This window comes from Populus nigra, chromosome 15 (genome assembly GCF_951802175.1).
Source record: "Populus nigra chromosome 15, ddPopNigr1.1, whole genome shotgun sequence".
Classification (NCBI taxonomy): domain Eukaryota; kingdom Viridiplantae; phylum Streptophyta; class Magnoliopsida; order Malpighiales; family Salicaceae; genus Populus; species Populus nigra.
The window spans coordinates 4,825,533-4,846,178 of NC_084866.1; the positions used below are offsets into that span (position 1 = coordinate 4,825,533).

General features: G+C 34.9%; 2 protein-coding genes across 2 annotated transcripts; one reads left to right on the plus strand and one right to left on the minus strand.

Annotated features, from left to right (window-relative positions):
• Nucleotides 1-1,456: 1,456 nt before the first annotated feature.
• Nucleotides 1,457-1,921, plus strand: LOC133674681 (uncharacterized mitochondrial protein AtMg00810-like). The gene has a single exon (XM_062095894.1). It carries the CDS (start codon nucleotides 1,457-1,459, stop codon nucleotides 1,919-1,921), a length of 465 nt encoding a protein of 154 aa, XP_061951878.1.
• A 2,470-nt stretch (nucleotides 1,922-4,391) lies between these two features.
• LOC133673691 (protein LATERAL ORGAN BOUNDARIES-like) lies at nucleotides 4,392-6,530 on the minus strand. The gene is made up of 2 exons (XM_062094548.1): nucleotides 5,836-6,530; nucleotides 4,392-4,846 (listed from the first exon to the last, which is right to left on the minus strand). Exons 1-2 carry the CDS (start codon nucleotides 6,463-6,465, stop codon nucleotides 4,787-4,789), a joined length of 690 nt encoding a protein of 229 aa, XP_061950532.1. The 5' UTR covers nucleotides 6,466-6,530; the 3' UTR covers nucleotides 4,392-4,786.
• Between the last annotated feature and the right edge of the window lie 14,116 nt (nucleotides 6,531-20,646).

Here is a 20,646-nt window from a genome sequence, read left to right on the forward strand (position 1 = left end):
TACTTCTTAAAAGAAAAGTCTAATGTGTTTAGTTGTTTTAAGAAATTTAAGGTATTAGTTGCAAAAGAAAGTAGATATTCTATAAAATCACTTAGGACAGATAGGGGGTGAATTTTGTTCTAATGATTTTAATGAGTTTTGTGAAGATATGGTATAAAGAGACTCCTAACGATGCCTAGATCCCTACAACAAAATGACATGGTGGAGAGAAAGAATAGAAATATCCTTAACATGGCGAGAAGCATGCTCAAAACCAAGAAAATGCCTAAAGATTTTTGGGTTGATGCTGTAGATTATGCTATCTACTTGTCAAATAGATGTCCCATTAAAATCTTGAATGACACGACTCCATAAGAAGCATGGAGTAGAAGAAAACCAAGTGTCTCTCACTTAAAAACTTTTGGAAGCATTGATTATGTGCATGTAGATGATCAAGTAAGGACCAAACTAGATGACAAAAGTAAAAATTTGATTTTTATGGGCTATCACCAAAAGTCCAAAGGATACAAGCTTCACAACTCTAATGAAGGAACGATGGTGATTAATAGAGATGTTGAGTTCAATGAAGAAGGAGCATGAGATTGAAAGGTAAATGATGGTGAGAAATATGACTTCTTACTAATTCTTGATGAAAAGGAGGAAAGATATGAAGATCATCAAGAACTTATAGTCACACCTCCAAAAACACCAATGAGCTCAACTTCTTCTTCTAATGAAAGCTTAAGTAGTGGCACTCCACCAAGTCCACCAAAAAAGATGAGGAGCCTTGATGACTTATATGAGGTAACTAATCCTATTGATGATGTAACACTATATTGTCATCTTGCTACATGTGATACTATAGTGTTTGATGAAACAATAAAAAATGCAAAATGAAGAATTACTATGGATGGGGAGTTGCATGAATTGAGAAGAATGACACATGAAGATTGATTCCTAGATCAAATGAAAAGAAGTCAATAGGTGTCAAGTGGATCTACAAAGGAAAGAAGAATGTCAAAGGAGAGGTTAAGAGATAAAAGGCACGATTAGTGGCAAAAGACTATAGTCAAAAGCATGAGATTGACTATTAAAAGGTTTTTGCTCCTGTTGCTAGATTGGAGACCATTCGATTAATCATTGCCACCGCTGCCTAACATAGATGGAGAATCTATCAAATGGATGTCAAATCAGCATTTCTTGATGGTTTTCTTGAAGACAAGATTTACATTAAGCAACTTGTAGGATATGAAGTGAAAGGACATGAAGACAAGGCTTTAAAGTTAAATAAAGCCTTGTATAGATTGAAGCCAGCCCTAAGGGCTTGGTATAGTCGCATTGATGTCTATTTCATAAAGAATGGATTTGTTAAGTGTCCCATGAATATACTATCTATGTAAATATCAAAGAGAGTGGTAATACACTTATTGTATGTTTGTATGTGGATGACTTAATCTTTACAGGAAATAATTCAAAGATGTTTGGAGACTTAAAGCAAGCAATGATCAAGGAGTTTGAGATTATGAATATTGCTCTTATGTCCTACTACTTAGGGATTGAGATCAAACAAGGAGAAGATGAAATCTTTGTGAATCAAGAGAAGTTTGCAAAGAAGATTCTCAAGAAATTCAAAATGAAGGATTGTGCAAAAGTGAATACTCCAGTCGAGTGTGGAGTGAAGATGTCAAAGAATGATAAAGAGGGGAATATAAACTCTACAACATTTAAGAGTTTAGTTAGGAGTTTGAGATATTTGACATGTACTCGTCCATATATTTTTGATGAAGTAAGACTTACGAGTAGGTTTATGGAGACATCAACTATGACTTACTTCAAAGCCTTGAAGCGAATTCTACGATACATCAAAGGTACCATAGATTTTGGCTTATTCTATGATTATTCTAATAGCTTTGATCTTGTGGGTTATAGTGATAGTGATTAGACTAGAGATATCGATGATAGAAAGAGCATTACAAGTTTTATTTTTTACATGGAAGACACAGTTTTCACATGGAATTCAAAGAAGCAATCTATTGTCACATTATCTACTTGTGAAGCTGAATATATAGCTACCACAACATGTATTTGTGATTCCATATGGCTAAGAAAATTATTAGAGTTGTGAATGCCACAAGAGAAGCCTACAAAGATTTAAATAGACAATTGATCAGTCATTACATTAGCTAAAAATCTAGTTTTTCATTTCAGAAATAAACCATTTTACATTGTGGTGAACCGTTAGCATTGGATTGTTCTCATCGACGGTGGAGAGTGAGCCAGCAAAATCAGGTGATGTAGGAAAGAAGAATGAAAAGAACAGGGGAGTGAGTGATTGGGTGGTGTTACTCGGTGGCAATTTTGGCAGCTCTCGTGACCATCACGTGCTGTTGTTACTATGAAAAAAGACAAAATAATGAGGCCCGCGAAGGAAAAGTTGGGTCAGCCAATTCAATTAGTGGATTTTATATAAAAGTTTATATATATATATATATATATATATATATATATATATAACTAACAGTATTTCTAGTGTAGTTCTTAAATTAAAAGGTTGGTGGCAAAAATAAAATTGAAGGGGACCAAATGCAAGTGTCATTGTGTTATATGCACACACAAATGTCAACAATATTTTTAATATTAATTTCAACCAAACTAAATATTTTTTATTCATTTTCATTTAATATCAACTTTAATAATAATTTTAATTAAATATATATTTTAATCCAACTAAAACTATTTTATTTAAATCTATATTTTTTAAATTATAATCACAAAAGTTAAATACACACTGAAACATTTTCAAGCATTGCTAGATTCAAAGCTTACTATGATTCTAATGAGTTAGCTTTTGGTCTCTGATTTTCAACTAAATGGAAGCTTACACTCTCTTGCATGGTTAGTATTTCTGAAGCTGGTCTCTACCAACTCCAGCATGCCTCATCTATCTCAAACAACGCTTATAAAGCAACAGAACTAATGTCCAACAACCAGAATAATGTTAGCCAAAGAAGGTTCACCCAAAAATGCGATGTTTATAGCTCTGGGGTTATTTTGCTCGAGATATTGACAGGGAAAATGCCAAACGGAGAGAGATAAAAGTTTAGTGAAGTGGGCTCAAAGAGTGGCAAGAGAAGAGTGGACTTGGGAGGTCTTTGATTTTGAGTTGTTGAGGTATAATATATGGAGGGGGAGATGGTAGGTCTCATCGCCGAGTGACCGTCCAAAGATGAGCACGGTGCATACGATGATTGAAGATATTAGGACAAAGGGTGGTGACCGGAATTCTATTATCTATCAAAAAGCACAATCAATTTCACCAGTGGGAGTTGATTTCTTTATAGAAGAGAAGGGACAGCTGTTGTGTTTGCATAATTAAGCTCATAATTAGCAGAAAGGGAGCTGGGATTTGAGATAGCAAACCATGGCCTGGGCTATTTGCAAGTTCTGTTAGAAGTTAGAACAATAGCATGTAGATATCATCTAGTTTTCATCGTAGCATGTTCTGAATGATGGAAATTATATAGTATATATGTATAAATGCATGATTTCAAGCACTAACAAAGTAGCAGCAGAACATTTCTTGTTAGCAATTAGAATGCCAGCGGAAATGTAGGCAATTGGGATCTTGTCGTTCTTAGCGACTCCGAAGCTGTTTGACATTTAACACCAGTTTTTTTTGAAACAGAGGATTGAAACTATTGGCACGGTACTGGTTGTTGTTGGGTGCACAGAATCGTCAGTTGTTCCTGAGCCAAAAAAAGGGGCGGTACATCTTCCAGATGAAAAATCTCAGGACATGGCCATTCAAAGAAGGTCATGTTTGTTTGCTTGGTAGTCCTGGGACAGGATTTCAATGTTAATGCTATCTTACTCGGACTATACAGGATTGAATGAGCTTTTAAGAGGTCATGAACAACAAACACAATGCAACAAAACTAGAAGCTGACGTGAGAAGATGTTAACTTGTGGCTATGAATGCAAGACAAATCCAAAAAGAAAGGCCACAAAATCACATGGTTTTGACCAACTTGCATGGATGCTTCTTCATGTGGAGCCAATTTTTCCGTCGATCAACGGGTTGGCATTGGGGTCCAGAATTCAGGTGGCTCCAAGTAGAAATGGAAAAGAGGGAGATGGCTTTATTCACAGGATCGGTCGGTCCATCATAATCTTTCAAATGGCTAGCATTTCTTTCAGCTTTTAAGCAGCTATCTAAACCTCTCCTTACCTTTGTAGGACTCTGAATTGATAAATCCAACAACCATCGATAGCCATTACTTGATGTTTTCAACTGTAGCCAAAACAAATCATGAAAAAAATCATGGGCTGCAGCCTAAACAGCGAATACCTTGAGTACTGTGGATATTAACTACAATTCACCTTGTGAAACAAACTTTCAAGCGAGGCAGGACTTCACATCAAAGTTAGCTCCACTTTCATATACAGAAAATGATCCACATCAAAAGTGAACTTCCAGCAGGGTGCGGATTTACAGGTGCAACAGAAATTTAAGATTGTGCTATTCAATGACATTGCTAAATTCAAATGATTAAATGAGACCATAATCACAGAAGGCACGAAACAGTGGAATTCTCTCCTGCCAAAGTAAAAAAATAAAAAAAAGAAGCTAAGTTGTGTAATGCAAATCTATCAAACATGTCACTGTATGAATTTCCTGCTGGCACGTGTCTCCTCTCGGTATATAACAATCAAAATTATAAGAAACCTGAGCAGAGCTACTGCAACAGTTTTCAGTCTAATCTTTGTCATTTATCAGTTTTCCGAGAAAATACCATGGTATCATCCTTTATACTGTCCACTGCTCGTGTTGGCATGATTTTCCATCGTGTTTTAATCCTCTATGGAACTGAAAACAGAACAAAACAGAACTTGCATCAGTAATAACAGCATATCACATTGGTAAGAAGACACTGATTACCACTAGAGTGAAGCATCTTCTTTTTACAGTGCAAATACATGCTATACTGATTGTCCACTCCTATACTGATTATCACATTTCCCTGAGAGTCTCTCTCGGTCAACCAGGGACCTAAAGCCCAAACTACACAACAAAAGTAGTAAGGTAGGCCACTCTGTAGCAAGACAATGCTCAAGCAGCCCTTTGGGGGTCTCGGAAAATAAAACAAGGTCCAAGAAATTTTGCACTTGCTATCCAAAAACATGAATGAATGAAATGATATTATTTGCATAATATGTGAAAGCAAAAACTTGAGCTATCCTATTCTTTTTTATGCAACACAATTGTAAACTTGTAGGAATACTTGTCACTAACACCTACTATCCCAAGTCCAAACCAATTGTTGATGGAAACCATCTGCAGAGGAATCAGTCTTAATCCTTACTAGCTCAGTAGTATTTACTCATGCATTTGGTAATGTGTGAAATAAAACGAAAAACCAGATATAATCTCATTTGAAGTTAATCTGGGTGATTCAAAGCAACATTCTACAAGCAAAACATTAATTTATGGCTCTTTAAGTAATCATAACCGACACAATCACTCAGAGTTGCTCCACAGTGAAATGAATGCATGGCCTCAGACTTTGCAAAACAACGTAATTATCTAGTCTTATATGCACAAACACAAATTAAGAAGACAACAGTATTTATTTATTTTTTGAATAATTTACTCTATTATCTAATTACCCTCATCAATTTTAATTTGGGTTTCAACTCTTTTAACATTACAAAAACACAATTCTTTCTTGTTAATTGTTTGACACTTGTAACTGTTATGCTTATATATCACCTATTAACTCTTGACATTGACTAATAAAAACAGTAAGAATTATATGCATGCACTAATCAAGAATATCAAAAACCGTCATCGCTCACATCCTGGAGTGGTCGCTTCCCGTGTGCTTTTGAAGAGGATGGTGATGATGATGGAGGCCTTTCAGTCTTAACAGCAGGCTGGCCAATAGAAAGAGAAATCCCTTGATGAACACCATCAAACAGTTTAGTTTCTTGAGCAAAACTGGATTCTTGAAGTTGCTGAGGGTTCTGAAGATTCTCATACAAAAAGTCACAATCTTGATTAAGAGATTGGACAATATTAGCACTACTGTTTTCTTGAAGAAAGTCCACAAAGCCTACGTTATCAACAACATTTTGGTCTCCAAGTTGTTGTTGCAGGGTATGAAAGCAGGCCACTTGAGCTTGCACAAACTCAAGTTCAACCTTGACAGCGTTAATATTCTGCAGCAATCTTGAAATGATGCCAGTACAGCCACTAACAGGATCTCTTACTCGAGCATTAGCTTCATAAACCATAGATGTAATAGACTCAGGTTTCTGTTCGGGGATTATTTTCTTGAGGTTGTTGACAATATTATGTACCCCAAAAAGCTTGTGAGCAGCCTCAAAATCTTTTGCTTTCTCAGGAGGAAAAAACGGAGCCAGAGGGCAATCTGGTCTACATCTCCTACGTTGGTGCCTACAAGCTGCACAAGCAGGCGGTTTCATGAGCTAAGATCCCGGCAGCTTGAGATGAGAGAGAGATTAACGGGTGTGAAGGAGAAAAAGAAGGAAGAGAGGGGGGGGGGGGGGGACGAGGGCTTAACTGACGTACACAATGATTTATAAAGATAGAGGGACGTGGCGTGGTGTACGTGTGCTACAGTTTTTGTATTTTGAATGAAATTTGTATTTTTGGTTATCTTGATTTTCTTTCTCTGTGTTTGTTTTCTTGCTTGCTTTGCGCATGGAAATCTTGAAAACAGTGGTCAATTTGTGTTCAAAATATCCATCTGTATTATCAAAATAATATATTTTTTATTTTTTAAAATTTATTTTTAATATTAATATATCAAAATAATTTAAAATTATATAAAAAAATTAATTTCAGATAATTTTTTTAAAAATTTAATTAACCTGTTTAAACACAGCCGCAATGTTGTTGTCAAATCCATCGCTTGCTGTCATGTCGTCGGCGACATTAGGCAGATATATGGATAAATGTCTGCTCATCGATCATGGAATTGCCAACGTGAAAGTATTTTTTAAAAATTCTTTTTAGAATAGTATATTAAAATAATTTAAAATTATTAAAAAATTATTAATTTAAAATTAAAAAAAATTTAAATTTTTTCAAAAATATTTTTAAAAGGTTTTTAAATCCCTTTTAGGATAAGCATTTTAAACCAAATTTGTGCCTTATTATTGTCGTCCATGTTATTTTCATTCTAATTCTAGGTATTTTTTTTAACAAAAAGATTTAATAATTCTTTCGGCAGTGCATTAAAATTTAAATTACGCATGTGGGATAACACTACTTTTTTTTTTTTTTAATGTTAGAAAAGGGAACCCAAGACCTGCAAGAAAAAAACTAAACGGGGTACAGATCCCAACTACATCTTCTTGATGTAACAACGGCTTTCCAAAACAAACGGCACACATCTACTTCTTATTAGTGTGTAGGGATGTGAAAAAACATCAATAAATTAATTAATCTAAGAAAATTATAAAAATTAAATTATAAAAAATTTTTATTTAAATCTATTAGAATATTTTAAAAAATATTTGATTTGATTTGGTTCAGTTCGATTTCAATTTTATTTTTTGTATTTTATAGAATTTTGGCTTGGTTATTTTTATAAGTAAAAATCAAACCAAACCGAAAATAATTACCCCTACTTCCTTGTTAACAAACACTAAAATTCATGATGAAATTATTTATTATTAACCTACATATAGAGCAATGTAAATTACCACAATGCTCTTTTTAATTTTTTTTCCTTCATTTTTTGTTTTTTAATTACATTTTTATAGGAAAAAATTAAAGGCTAATTTAGACAAATTTATCAAGAAATGACAAGATTGAAAGATTCAGAGTCAAAGTGAAAAAGAACAAATAAATAAATGAGTGACGGTATTAAATTTAATGTAAAAAATTTACTCTATCCCTATTGCTTTTTAAATGATAACTTTTTGGTTACTCAATATTTTTAAAACTTAATTTCAGTATAAAGTTTAATTTTTTTTATTTTTTAGTTCCTAGCTTTACAAAGAAGACAAATAACTATTCCTTAACCAAAAGTTGTTAACACAAACAATATCTGTGTGTGTGTGTGTGTTGTGTGTGTGTGTTGATATCTAAAATAAATAAAAAGATATTGTATATTATTATTACTACGTCGTTGGAATGCACTATGCTATAGGTTAGATCAATTTTTTTAATGTAAATTAAAAAGTTAGGTATTTGCTAACATATTTTCTAGTAAAAAAAAATTAAACTTGTGGGAGTTAACCTGATGTGAACCAGTCAACTTGATGAGTTTAAAAACAACTTAGATTACTAAAAATATGACAACAAAAATAAACTCTTACAAAATCAAGCATTAAGAAAATAAAAAAATATTTATTTGAAACCATAATAATTTAATGGATAGCAAAACAAAATAACTTATGAATATCTATTTAAAATAAACCAAATATTAAACAATCAAATTGTTATATATATATATATATAACAAAATCAAATAATGAAATTAAAAAAATACAAAAAAACCTAGGCATGCGGGTCTAAGTGGCCCAGCTCTTTCAGGCCTTAATAAAAAAAAGATCAGGTGCATGAGTCTGTCTGCCCTGCTTGTGTGGTGCTTAGGCTTTGATATTTTTTTTTAAAAAAAAGCAAACAATATGTTGCCAACTATCTAGTTACTGGAAATCGGGACATGAGTGTTTTACATCTAAAATGTTATTTATAAACCATAATTTGACCCAAAAATACCATGGAGATTTAAATAAACCTGTTTATACATTCAAATAACTTAAAAAATAGACCAAGAAAAAAAAATCTAAATTCCAAAATTTTCTAAGGTCATTTCTATTTTCCCAACCAATTTAAAAGTAAAACAATATTCAAGTGAAACTCTTTATTAACACCAAAATTAACTTTTTTTAGTTGCTAGATTCGATGTAAACTGATGTTTCTCTCACCACCACTATAATCCATAAACTCTCTTTTCTTTCTCAAACTAAAAATAAAAAAATAAAGTTTTATACTAAAATTAAAATTTTAAAATCCATAAGTGTTGAAAAGTTTTTATGCGAGGAGTAGGAGCTTCAAAGTGAATGCTACGCACCAGCTTTTAGATTGTAATCTATTTTCCTCATGTTTTTTATTTTGATCCTCTATTTTTTCAATTTATCCCTCTCTTAGCAAATCAAAAAAAAAAAAAAAAAACAATTGGCTACCAATTTGTCGACGAAAATATCATTTCGATGTAGAAATCATCTATGCCTTTTAGTTCCGGATCCATGAAAGTCCCTTTTAGACCAGTTTTTTTTTTATATATATATAATTATTGTTCTGTTGCAATGTGGTAATGGATTTCTTGACAAGAGTAGTTATAGCTCGACTAGAACAGATCAAGAGGCCGATGTTGCAATGTGGTAATGGACCAAGATGATAGAAATTTTGAGAATTGCTTATTAGAACTTTCAACTTATTTTATTATATTTATTATGTTCTTTACAATTCCTATGCTTATTTATCTTTACTGTTTATCTTACTTTTAATTTATTTATTACTCTTACTTTTAAAGCAATCTAATGTTTTGAATCTATAAACTCAAGACAAACATGCTTAAATTAATTATATTTAAATTAAAATAAAATAAAAAACTACTTCCTTGTTAAGCACTTTAAAAGAATGAATCTTGATTTTGTTGTTGTCGTCAAGGATGAATAATTTGTTATTAAAGTCTTGTTGCTCATTACTTATGCAACTAGAATATATGCAATATGTCTCTCAAGATTCCAACACCATCACTGTGGTTTAAATACACTTCTAAGTTAAGGATTTTGAACCAAAAAATATAAAATTCAAATATTTCTCAACAATATGAATCTAAACTCTAGATTTAAAAGGAAAATCAAAGTATAAAATGAGAAGAAAACACTAAAAATATAAGGTGAGGAAAAATGTGAAAATCTGAAAAAAATATAGTTTTAAAATTCTTCATTCACTTTTTTTTTTAATGAATTTTAAGAGTTAAAAGGTTGAAAAATCAATAAGAATTAATTTATATCATTAGCAACTTTTAATTAGCCACCATAAATCAAGAATTAAATATAAAAAACAAAGTATTGTTTAAGTAGAAAAAATAAAAGTTTTTAAAGTTAATTTTTTATTAAGTCATAATTTATTTAATTAAAACAAATTTTCGCAAGGCATTTATTCAAGTGAATACATGTTGCTGTTACTGTTGCTGGTGATGGGCCAGTGACTGCTCTTACAAGTAGTGTGAAGTTTCCATAGTCAGGAACATGCAAGGGTTTTGGACTGGTCAGTGCCAGATAGTTGAAAATTCTCACAGCTTGGAATTCATCGATTACCAATAATTACGGGTGTTACTGATTTATCACAGATTTAATATTGTAATAATTTTTACTTAGTGCCTTTAATTGGGATTTTGATGCTAATATAGGTATATTTCTACGTTTTAAAAAACTTAATTTTTTTTACTTTAAATTACATTTTAAAAAATAATTACTATCAAACTAATAAACAGCCGTCTCGAAGTCTTTCAATCATAGCTGTATAAAGAATAAAACCATCATCTTGATTTTCAAGATCTCTATTAATCCCACAGGACACAAATCCAAGTGTCAAGTGGTAATGAAAACCACCATTCACATTCTTGGCTTCTTCCCAGATTCCAGATCACTCTCCGTTGCCAATTGCCAGCCAAACTGCCCTGTATTTCGTACCTTCACCGTATCATCAAGAAATGAAATCAAAAGAATCAGATGGAGGCCTCTCTTCTGATATTCTCTACGAGGCAGATCTCTTTCAATTTGTTGAAAATAGAGACGAAAAGAGAGGGTTCCATTGCTCGCTAGGGGAGACGAGGCTGCATGCTTCAATCTTCCATTGCCCGCCGGGGGAGATGAGGCTGTATGCTTTTCAATCAACTATCTAAAATTAAACAGAACTCAAAAAAAAATCCAACGGAAAAGAGAAATCTCAGTGCTTTCACAGCTAGAAGAATATGCTGGAACAAGAAACAGAAGAACGTCAGCAACAAATTGATTTTGCACCAGTGAATAGGAATTGGGAAGGCAGAAATTGTTTCAAATGATAGCAGATAGAAAGGCTCGTCTTTAAAAGTTATAACTTTGGCATTGAACAATTGCAAACAGTGTTTCTGACAATAATGAAGTTTAAAAAAAAGCCAAAAACTTATAAGGGATTTAAAATCAATGGTTATCAAAATCCAATGACGAAACAAGACGTTAATTTCGGTCTCTTTACTTTTCATAATTTTCATTTGAATTCAAAACTTTATTTTATTTATTTTCAGTCCTAATTAAAAGATAAAAACATCATTAAAAATTAGCGAAGAAAAAGAAAATCAATAGTTGATCAAAATCCAATGATTAAACAAGACGTTCTTGCTATCAACAAGTTTTATTTGATAATATATATATATATATATATATATATATATATATATATATATAAAGATTGATATGAATTGTTTTCAACTTGATTTTGTATATTTATTTTTTTACCAATTTTGACGTGTTTTGAGTTGGAAGATTATTTTGTGTTTTTTGGGTTATTAGAGTGTTTATTAGATGTTTTTAGATTAAAATTGGTTGAAAATCTTTTTTTTTCAAAAGTCTCCATCCTTGATTTTTCAACCTTCTGTCTGGTAGTTGGATTTTGGGTTTCTAAACGACGTGTTGTTAGATTATTTTGTGTTTTTAAAGGAGTTAACAAAAAAGAAAAGGCTAGGTATGCATATCTGACCTTTTCATTTTATAGATAAGTCGCAATTGGCTCCCCATGCCAAGTTTCCTAGCATGTTTTTTTTTATTATTGTTTTTCAACATTCAGGTGTGATTTTATTAAAATTTAATTAATTACAAATATAATATGTTTATTATAAAAAAATAGCAAATAATTTTTTTTGGCTTTAGTGATTGTGTAGTTAAATAAAAATAATTTTGAAAAACAAAGTTATGAAACTTAGTCGAGTCCATAACCTAAATCATAAGTTTGACAGGTCAGCTCGGGTTGACGCGCGTTAATCTGATATGTCATCATCTCTATATTGAAAAAAAAAAAGATTTCATCGTGAATGTTTTAAGTTAAATCAGATTTTTATTGATCATTTGAGTTGTCTTTTGACCTGCCAAGCCGACATAGTTATATCGAATCAACCACCACGAACTTAGGTTAAGCAAGGACTTAGGTTGGGATGTTTCAAGATTGAGTTGCTATGCAAAATTTGATGATGCTGCCAAAGAGTTCCTCGTGGCAATGCACGAGTACTATGTTATTCTCGTGGGTTTTAATATAATCACATCAAAATTATCAGGATATTTTTTTTAATTGAAACTTGCTTTTGTGATAATGATAGAATGTTGTCTAAAAACAAATATTCTAGTAAACAAATAATTCAAAATTGTAATGTAAAGAAAAACTTATGTTTTTTTTTTATCATATTTAACATACACCAAATTGTAAGTTCACAATTAATATTTTTCTTGTTACTAGAAAACTCATTAATGATACTTGCACTTTTTTTTTATGATGTCGAGAAAATTTTTATTCTGATCTACAACATAACACGAGTGAGGTAGCTAGTATTTATCTATATGGTGTTTATTTGTCCACCACTATAAGTATATGTAATTCTTATAGTCATTCAAACCAATCAAACAAATCATATCCTAACTTGTTATCCTTTACTAGCTCTTTTACAATTAAGTTAAACTTATCTTGTAATTTAATTTTAACCATCACTTTTATTCCATTTAAAAATAGAACTCCATCAATATTTATGATTAGTCTCTAAGAAAGTTGAACCTATCAATAACCACATAAATTATTTTATTATTTGTCAAGAAATGATGGTGGTGAATTTTGAGACAGACAATTTGGTGCTACCATAAGGTTATTTTTGCTTATTTTCACTTTTTTAAAAAAATATTGGTGAAATAATACAGTTGAAAAAAGAATTGACCAAATGGCATAGTTTTATACATGTCGTGATTGGAAAACATTATATTTATATATTGTTTTTATTCAGAATAATGGCATCCATAAAAATTCATTAAAGGAGAAGAAAAGAGTAGAGAGAAAAAGAAAGAACAAAAAAAGAAGAAGAAAAAAACCCTAGAGATACACCAAAGTTTTAATTATAACACCATCGATACCATCAGAAAAAACTTGATGAAATAAATTCAATAACACCAATAAAGGTCACAAAAGGTGACCCGAGTGTGCCATATTTGCCGCCCATAGGTGGTGGGTGGCTCACTTATCTTTGGTAGCAAATATGGCTCACTCAGGTCACTATTGATGACTTTCTTTGATGTTGTTGGATTTGTTTTGTCGAGATTTTTTTTATGGTAACAATGGTATCGTAATCGAAGTCTCAGAGTGTCTCCGAGGTCTTTTCTTTCTTCCTTTCATCTATCCTCTCTCTTGTCCATTTAATATTTTTTTATGTCTCTATTTTGAATAGCGATAAGCTATAAATATCATGTTTTTTCAATCGTGACATGTACAAACTATGCTATTTCACTAACTTTTTTTCCAATTGTGCTATTCTGCCAATATTTTTAGTTTATTGTGCTAATTTTTTAAAAATAAATCCTAGAAGAAGCCTAATTTGATTTGATGGAATGAAGAAACCAATAAGTGTTGCTAAAAAGGCAAAATTTCATGCACAAATTCATCAACAATAAGATTGGGGTCTCCAAGAAATAACTCGAAAGCTTGAAGAATTGGAGAGATAGTTTCTCTAAACACAAGAAAAATGTCATTAAAACAAGTGAGTGTTTTGAAGGCTGTGATGGTCATAACTTGTGGTAAAAAGACACTAGAGTTTGTTCTTCAATTTATAAAGGTAAAGAAATGTCCACAGAGGGTTTATCCTTGTCTAAAATTTGAGAAACCATCATATTGGAAACAATAAAAAAGAAATATTAACAAGATTTTTTTCTTTTTGTTTTTTAAAGTCAATATTGATGATAAACTAGGAAGAGAAGTCTGAGAATTATATTCAATAATCTTTGAATGTGAGCATCCTTTTTGGTTATTAAGACCTCATGAACTTAAATGGTATCAGTTTGGTTGTTACACAAGTTCAATTCTTATTCGGCATGTCCACTAAATGGTTGTAACAAGTAATGAGTTTCTTACAATTCTTGTAATGCAACAATGGCATAATGATTATTTTTTTATATTTTAAAAGGATTAATTTAAATACATGAAAGCCAACAAAATGGTCATTTAAAGGAAAGAACAATGATAAAAATAAATAGGTTTGTTAACAACTTGTGGGTTTTTTTTTCTAACATTACTTGGATAGTTTGGAATATGAGGGTCTTTTTTTTCCAGTAAGTTTGTATTAGTATTCCCCCATGTTCTCATGAACTTAATGGCATCAAGAATAGTTTTATCCATGTTCCATGTCTAACTAGCCATGCTCTTATGATTTGATCATGTTTATCCAGAACTAGTCATGTTCATAACCTCCATAACCACCTATTATTATGCTATAAATGCCACCCATAACACCGATGCAACTTCCTCGGCCAACTACTAGCCCTATTGTTGCGAAGTTAGCTGTGTTTTTTATGACTTAGATTGTCTATCATCCTAGTTTATATTCGTGCTAGCATGAACCCGTTATTCACATGAAGTGTACGGTGAACAAGGACTTACCATTCCTATCATTAACCTGTTCTAAAACATGTTATGACTTTGTTCCTCTCTAGGGTCTTGCTTGTTTTCTATAAAATCCATCATCAACCTGTTTTGAACCTTGTTATGACTTTGTTTCTTTTTAGAGTCTGGCTTGTTTTCTATAAAATCAAACCAATGTGTTGAGACTAATTTCATGATCTTTAGAAAACTATATGCAATGCTTCTCATCACACATAAATAATAATCATTCCCTTGGCAATCCTAAATGCTAATTCATTCATTTGTAAGCTTGTTTTTTAATGAAATTTAGAAACTTTCTATAAACATCCCAGTATTATCCCTTTCTTTATAAACATAACCATATAGAGATGAATGAATTATAAACATCTTAATATTCCACCCCTTTCTATAATCATCCCATTATTTCATCCTTTTCTTTATAAACAAAACCATATAGAGATTTGAAAAAACTCTGATAAGAGCATTGGGCACGTGGATCTCTTGCTACTACTGCATGGAGAGAGTCTACGTGGAATTACTTTATATTTTGTTTGTTTCATTGTTTCATTGTTTAATTAAGTAATTGAATGGGTCAGAGAATAAGTAACGGGATTAGCAAGAGCATCCCTAGTCTTCAGCTCTCCACTACTGGAGTTCCTATTATTTAGTTTACAGTTGTATTGAATGGCCTATTTAGGCTCACTATTTCAAGGGAAAAGGCATGCAATCAATAAACAATCACCTTTTCTCTTACTATCTCTTCTTCCTCTAAATCCTATCTTATCAGTGGTATCAGAGCCTGGTTAATCCATGGACACGCGTGGTAAAACTAATGCGGAGTTTCGTGCTGAGATCACAGAAACTCTCGAACGACACGACGCCAATTTTGACGAATTGAATCACAATTTCAATCGAGTCAACGACGCCCTTCAGGGAGTCATGGCAAAGCTACAAGCGATGAGGATCGCCCATTCCCATCGTTCCAGTGAGAGGGAAGTAAATCCTTTTGCTGGGGGAAGTACTTCTCACGACAGGTCGTCTGCAACCTTCAATGCTGACAGAAACCACACTACCCTCAAGTTGAATTTTCCAACCTATTCTGGAGAAGGGGAGGATCCCACTGGCTGGATATTTAAGGCAGAACAATACTTTGAGTTCCAGAACATTGACGCTCCATGACAAGTACAATTGGCATCATTTCATCTGTCGAGTGTCGCCTTGCAGTGGTATCATTGGTATACGAAAAGCAAGGGACTATTACGCTGGAAGGAGTTTGTCTCAGCCCTTCTCCACCGTTTTGGACCAACTGAGTATGATGATCCGTCAGAAGCATTGTCCAGACTTAAGCAAACCACGACTGTGAATGCATATCAAGAAGCCTTTGAGAAACTGTCTCACAAGGTTGATGACCTCCCAGAAAATTTCCTGGTGGGGTGTTTTATTACGGGATTAAAAGATGAAATTCGTTTGGATGTTCGAGTTAAGCAACCAAAAACTCTCTCCGAATCCATTAGTGTGGCTCATTTAATTGAAGAATGAAATCAATTCCAAAGGAAATTCAACAATCCAATCAGACCAGCGACAACACCTTCATTCCAGCCGAAACCACCACACACAAACACCATGGGACTCTTGGGTCCTGCCCCGGCTCAACGAACAACTCACCCAACTACACCTATTAGACGGATAACAGGTCATGAGGCAAGGGAAAGACGTGAAAAAGGGTTGTGTTTCTATTGTGATGAACGATATGTTCCCAGACATTGTTGTTCACGACCTCAGTTGTTCATGATGGTGGATGTGCAGCAGAAGGAGGAAGGAGACGATGTGGACATGGAGATTGTGACGCCTGAGGAAGACCTTCCAGAGATATCATTTCATGCTCTGGTGGGAACAAACCACCCACAGACTTTCCGTGTCATTGGTAGAGCAGGAAACACGGCTGTGACAGTGCTCATTGATGGGGGAAGCACCCATAATTTTATTGATCAGTCCACGGCAACCAAATTGGGACTACATGTTATTCGTGGCAAAACCATCCAAGTCACAGTTGGGAACAAGGAGATTATTGAGTGTACTGGGAGGTGTTTAGGCCTTTCTTTATCGATTCAAGGAATCATTGTTCGCGCAGACTTCTTTGTGCTTCCAGTGGCAGCCTGCCAAGCCGTATTAGGAGTGTAATGGCTGGAGACTTTAGGCCCCATCAAGACCGATTACAAAAAGCTCATCATGTCATTTAAACAAGAAGGCCAGACGTACACATTGAGAGGACTATCAAACACTGAACTCGCTCCCCTAAGTGATAAGGAGTTGATCCACTTATCAGGTGTGGGGTATTTTGTGCATATAGAAACGGAGACAAAGCCAAAGACAGCCTCAGCGTGGTCACCTGACCTCAATCTCATCCTTTCAGATTTTGCACATGTTTTCCAGGAGCCTACAACGCTGCCACCTACGCGCAGCCATGACCACCAAATTCCCTTGATGTCCAATAAATCTCCAATCAACAGCCGGCCTTACAGGTACCCGCACTATCAAAAAAATGAGATTGAAAAACTGGTCAAGGAATTCCTACAATCTGGAGTTATTCGCCCCAGTCACAGCCCCTTTTCTTCTCCGGTTTTGTTGATTAAAAAGGCTGATGGGTCTTGGCGATTTTGTGTTGATTATCGGGCGCTCAATGAAATCACAATTAAAGACAAGTTTCCCATTCCAGTCATTGATGAGTTGCTTGATGAATTACATGGCACGAAGTTCTTTTCAAAGCTGGACTTGCGCTCCGGGTATCACCAGATTAGAGTCCAGCCGGAAGACATTCCAAAAACCGCATTTCGCACTCATGACGGTCACTACGAGTTTGTGGTCATGCCATTCGGATTGACAAACGCCCTAGAAACTTTTCAGAGTCTCATGAATGACCTCTTTCGCCCTCATTTACGGTGATTTATATTGGTATTTTTTTATGATATTTTGGTGTATAGCAGGTCTTGGATGGATCACTTACAACATCTCCGTCAAGTGCTGCGTATTCTCTCGGACAACCAGCTGTATGTAAAGCTCTCAAAATGCCAGTTTGGAGTGCTTACCGTGGGTTATTTAGGGCACCTCATTTCTGCTGAAGGAGTAGCAGTGGACCCTGCCAAAATCCAAGCCGTCCAAAATTGGCCAATTCCAGCAACTCCCAAGGATGTCCGTGGGTTTCTCGGTTTTGCTGGATATTACCGAAAATTTGTGAGAGGATTTGGCGTCATAGATGCACCATTAAATCAGCTCCTATCCAAGGAGGGGTTTCGCTGGTCTGAGGAGGCGCTCATTGCTTTCAATAAACTGAAGCAAGCCCTCACGTCCCCACCTGTGCTGCGACTTCCAAACTTTGCACAGCAATTTGCAGTGGAGTGTGATGCGTGTGGTGATGGCTTGGGAGCAATTTTATCTCAAGACAATCAGCCAATTGCTTATTACAATGAGGCCTTGAAGGGCAAGGCTAAATTATTGTCAACGTATGACAAGGAGATGCTCGCAGTAGTGAAGGCAGTGCGGAAATGGCGGCCGTATTTATTGGGCAGAACATTTGTGATCAAGACCGATCATCAAAGCTTGAAGTACCTTCTTGAACAACGACTTACCACGCCTTCTCAAGCTCGTTGGCTGCCAAAGATTATGGGGTTCGATTACAGCATTCAGTATCGCAAGGGCAAGGAAAATCAGGGAGCTGATGCTCTCTCTCGCGTGGCAGCAGCACAATTACACGCTATATCAGCTCCTATTACAGACTGGTGGGAAACTCTACAACAAGAAGTCCAGCAGCAGCCCTATTATAGGACTGTGGCCACCAGTCCCATTTTAAAATTGGTTTAAATAGATGGGGTTTGGATGCAGAAAGGGAGGATACACTTGAGTCCTACATTCTCTTTGTTACCTGTTGTTTTGGCCGATGGGCATTCATCCCCTGCAGGTGGACATTTTGGCTATTTGAAGACCTTGACCCGCATCTCCTCCAGCTTTCTATGGCCTGGCATACGAACATCTGTCAAGAACTTCATTAGAGAATGTGAGGTGGCCAGCATTGTAAACATGAAATTTTAAGGCCAGCGGGGTTACTTCAGCCTCTCCCAATCCCCCAACGCATTTGGACGGACATATCTATGAATTTTATCGAGGGCTTACCATCTTCGCAAGGTTACTGTGTTATTATGGTTGTGGTGGATCGGCTCTCCAAATACAGCCATTTTATGCCACTTAAACATCCCTACACTGCAGTGACGGTTGCGAAGTGTTTCTTAAATAATGTGGTCAAATTACATGGCATGTTGTGTTCTATAGTGAGTGATCGGGATAAAATCTTCATCAGCTCCTTCTGGAAGTCTTTATTCATGCTACATGGCACGACACTTAACTACAGCTCCAGTTACCATCCGCAAACGGACGGCCAAACCAAAGTGGTTAATCGGACCTTTGAACAGTACCTGCGCTGTTTCACTTGCGACCACCCAAAGGCATGGATGGAATGGCTGGCTTAGGCTGAATATGGTTACAACACGGCCATTCATTCAACAACGAAGGTTTCTCCATTTGAAGCTGTGTACGGGGTCCCTCCTCCATCTATGATCTCCTATATACCAGGAACTACAAAGCTTCAAGCAGTAAATCAAATGCTGCGCACAAGAGAGGTCATCCTGCGGGACCTCAGACAGAATTTAATTGTTGCACATGGACGCATGACATCTCGGGCAGATTTGCATCATCGGGAGGTCACATTTCAGGTTGGAGATTATGTGTTCTTAAAAATGCAACCATACCGCCAAAAAACGGTAGCTTTCAGGAGTTCCTTAAAGTTATCACCCAGGTTTTTTGGCCCCTTCAAGGTTCTCACTCGCATTGGACCAGTGGCATACAAATTAGACCTTCCCACAGGGTCACGCATACATGATGTTTTCCATGCCAGTTTACTAAAGAAACAGTGGGGAGATATAGCCAAGGACACGGTGATCACCCTTCCTCCAATTACATCAGGTGCTGTGGTGTTACCAGAACCAGAAGCAGTCCTTGATAGAAGGGTTATCCAGAAGGGGAAATACAGGCCACGAACGGAAATCTTGGTGAAATGGAAGGGCGCATTGCCAGAAGATTCTTCGTGGGAAAATTTGTGGCGATTTGCAAAAACTTATCCTCAATTCAACCTTGCGGACAAGGAGAATTCAAGGGAGAGGGAATGATAAGAGCATTGGGCACGTGGATCTCTTGCTACTACTGCATGGAGAGAGTCTACGTGGAATTACTTTATGTTTTGTTTGTTTCATTGTTTAATTTATTTCATTGTTTAATTAAGTAATTGAATGGGTCAGAGAATAAGTAACGGGATTAGCAAGAGCATCCCTAGTCTTCAGCTCTCCACTACTGGAGTTCCTATTATTTAGTTTACAGTTGTATTGAATGGCCTATTTAGGCTCACTGTTTCGAGGGAAAAGGCATGCAATCAATAAACAATCACCTTTTCTCTTACTATCTCTTCTTCCTCTAAATCCTATCTTATCAAACTCAAATGAACCCTCATAAGTTCATTCAACTTTCCAAACTTGATATGCAACTTGTAAGTATAGAAAATAGACAATATTGTTGCTAGTGTCTATTGTATAACAACCAATTTTGTTCCCTTCACCAAGGTATATTTCTTCACTAATATGCATAGAACTCCCCCAATTCTCCCTCGCTCAAGGTAGTATGACCAAGCCAAATCCCCCTTGATTAGGCTAACTCTTTTATTGAATCCCCTAATTCAGCCACTTAACACATGCATTGGATTTGTGTATGCTATTTCTTAACATCATCCTCCACTAAGATAGCATTGAGTTATTCCTTTTTTGGGTGGTCCTTCACAAAATGATTCCTCTCACAAATAAAAACACATAAATTTGATATTGAACCTTTACATATTGTTTTCACTTCTGAATATCCATTGCCAGCAGTACATTTAG